The sequence below is a fragment of the Electrophorus electricus genome, unplaced genomic scaffold (assembly GCF_041902795.1).
Source record: "Electrophorus electricus isolate QZ-2024a unplaced genomic scaffold, ASM4190279v1 Scaffold434, whole genome shotgun sequence".
In the NCBI taxonomy this organism is placed as follows: Eukaryota; Metazoa; Chordata; class Actinopteri; order Gymnotiformes; family Gymnotidae; genus Electrophorus; species Electrophorus electricus.
In genome coordinates this window covers 1-2,500 of record NW_027658729.1, presented here as the reverse complement: position 1 = coordinate 2,500, position 2,500 = coordinate 1, and the positions used below count along the sequence as shown (strand labels likewise).

Sequence of the window (2,500 nt, the reverse complement as noted above, 5' to 3'; positions counted from 1 at the left end):
AGATCATCTATTGATCTAGATATTCCACATAAAATAGTAACAGAAAAAGAATTTGTTGATTTGCCGATTACTTTGTGATCAGCATAATTTGTGGGACCATTCTGAAGCTCTTGCCCATTTTATTTTTGTGATATTTACATTCAACTGGGTGATCACTTAGTGAGAGTGGCCAGCTAGCCATGTGGCACCATTAGATAGCTAGTTGCATTGCTTATTGAGAGAGAGAGAGAGAGAGAGAGAGAGAGAGAGAGAGAGGAAGAAGAAGATGACAGAAAGAATAAGATGATTGAGGAAGTGAGTGAGAGAATCAGAACAGTAATTTATCAAAGACGTTTTCAATCAGTGGCACACCGTCATATGACAGCCCATTAGCAGTACCACTCCATTAAGCCAAGAGACCAGAAGTTCATAAGCACAGTGGTCGATACACTGAGCTCCTTACGTGTAACCCAAAAGCCTTTTTAGCGGTTAGCAAGAATACATACATCGATTTCTCAGTATATGAACTATGCAGCCTACAGTATTTAGAGACAGTGAATCAAGGCAAAGTACCTGCTTAAGTAGAGGTCATTTCAGTCCTGAGATACTGTGGTCTGAATGAAAGGGTTTTAATGCTGAGGCCAACAATGCATTTACAGGGAGCATGTAAGCGTTTACAGTAGGGCTACAAGTGTTTACAGTGAAGCTGTATGTGATTACATTAGAGCTACATGTGTTTACAGGGAGGATGTGAAGCTGTAAGTGTTTAAATGAGGACTATTTGTGTTTATAGTGAGGATGGCAGTGTTTATAATGAAGCTTCTAATGGTGATAGTGAGGCTGTTAGTATTTACAGGGAGTTTATTGGTGTTTATAGTGAGGCAGCTAATGGGTATAGCGAGGCCATTAGTCTTTTTAGTTAGGCTGTTAGTGTTTACAGTGAGACTGTTACTGTTTATAGTGAGGCTGTTACTGAACCCATACAGAATACAGACCCCCCCCGTGGCTGAGGTCGGTGGTAGAGGCCGTAGAAGCCCACTCACACAGACACATTGTCTCTTACCCAGGCGCTCACACAGCGGCCGCAGGTGGTGATCTTGAAGTCCCCATAGAGGTCGCGGATGGCACCAGTGGTGAAGAAGCCCTCCACCATCAGAAGGATTCCATACACGAAAAATGCTGCCGCTACCCCATAGATCACGTACTTCAGGATGTCGATTCTGCCGGAGGAAGCAGGACACACCATTTACACTCAGCTAACCCTCGCACATGGGTGAGGTTTAGCACAATGACCAATCACTGCGGCGATGATGAGCACCTGCACCGCAGAACCCTGAGAAAAAAGCGATGCAATGCTGAGTCACACTAAACTCAGGTGCTCCGTTTCCTCACCTCTCGAGTCTCCCTTTGCTGCGTTTCCTTCTGCAGGGGCTTGTGGGCGTGACGTACACGGAGCAGGTACAGAACCGGCTACTAACGGAATCTCACTGCCTCGAGTTTTGCAGTTACCGTGCCAGCGTATGACACACATCTCTTTCTGTCTCTCTCTACCGCACCATCCCCATCTCTCCAACCTAATCCACACCTCTATCGCTTCCATTCCCCTTCCTCTCAGTCTCTTTCAGTCTTTCATTCTCATTCTCCCTTTCTCCTTCTATCCCCAGTTCATCACTCACTTTCCCACATCGCTCTCCCTTTCAGTACCTGCATTTTGCTCTCTTTCTCCCTCTCTCCATCGCTGGCCGGGTAATGCTCGGGCGCAGGTGTCTTCCGCTCTATTTTTGCCTAACTGGTCAAAGGTGCTGGTGAATGGTTAAAAGTTGTCTTAAGACTAACTAAAAAAAAAGAATGTCACACATTGGCAGGCTGAGGTGATGACTACAGGTGACGTGGCCTCCTAAAAAACCTGACAAAGGAGTGACGACGTTAGCCAGCGCTAGCCTCGCTCTGAGGAGTCACAGCACTGGCCAGAGAAACCACGTCGCTCGGGCCAAACGGGTCGACTAGCCGGCTGAGCTCTCAGCCCTACTGAGGGATTGCTCAGGACGAGCCATGTCCATATGTTTATTTTTACTAAGGAAAGACACACTTTTCCCTTTATAAACGTGGAGGCCGACAAAAGGAGGCTGCGCCGAACGTTTTTATCTGTGGGCCATTTAGCTTGTCTACACTTCTGCTCTCAGTCGCTCCACAACAGCCACAACCAGTTCACCCCAAAACGTGAACATTAATTATGAGCAAACAAAGGTGAATGTGGGACTGAACCATATGGATAAAATATTGAGATTAGACTGTCCTGTACTGTGACTGAAATTAAATTATTAAGTTATTAAAATCAATCATTTTTGAAACACAATGATGAACTCCTAACATGATATGGTCAAAGACCTGCATAGCTTTTAGAAACATTATGGATCAGCACATCTATAGAATACTCATCTAAAGTGTCTGGGATGGGTCAGGAAGCTCACTGCATCCACAGGGCTCAGTCACTCTTTGCAAACTTTTGTGACATCATCCT

The 2,500-nt window shown here is 45.4% G+C and overlaps 1 protein-coding gene across 2 annotated transcripts in view; it reads right to left on the bottom strand.

Moving 5' to 3' along the window:
* The window catches only part of LOC145656016 (proteolipid protein DM beta-like), a 9,939-nt gene extending 8,680 nt beyond the window's left edge, over positions 1 to 1,259 (bottom strand). Inside the window, exon 1 of one of the 2 annotated variants that reach the window (XM_081709475.1) lies at positions 1,043 to 1,259. In XM_081709475.1, coding sequence (XP_081565601.1) covers positions 1,043 to 1,225 — 183 coding nt within the window. In that variant the 5' untranslated portion in view covers positions 1,226 to 1,259. The remainder of the gene's footprint in view (positions 1 to 1,042) is intronic. The other variant, XM_081709474.1, reaches the window with a different exon arrangement.
* Positions 1,260 to 2,500: the final 1,241 nt, after the last annotated feature.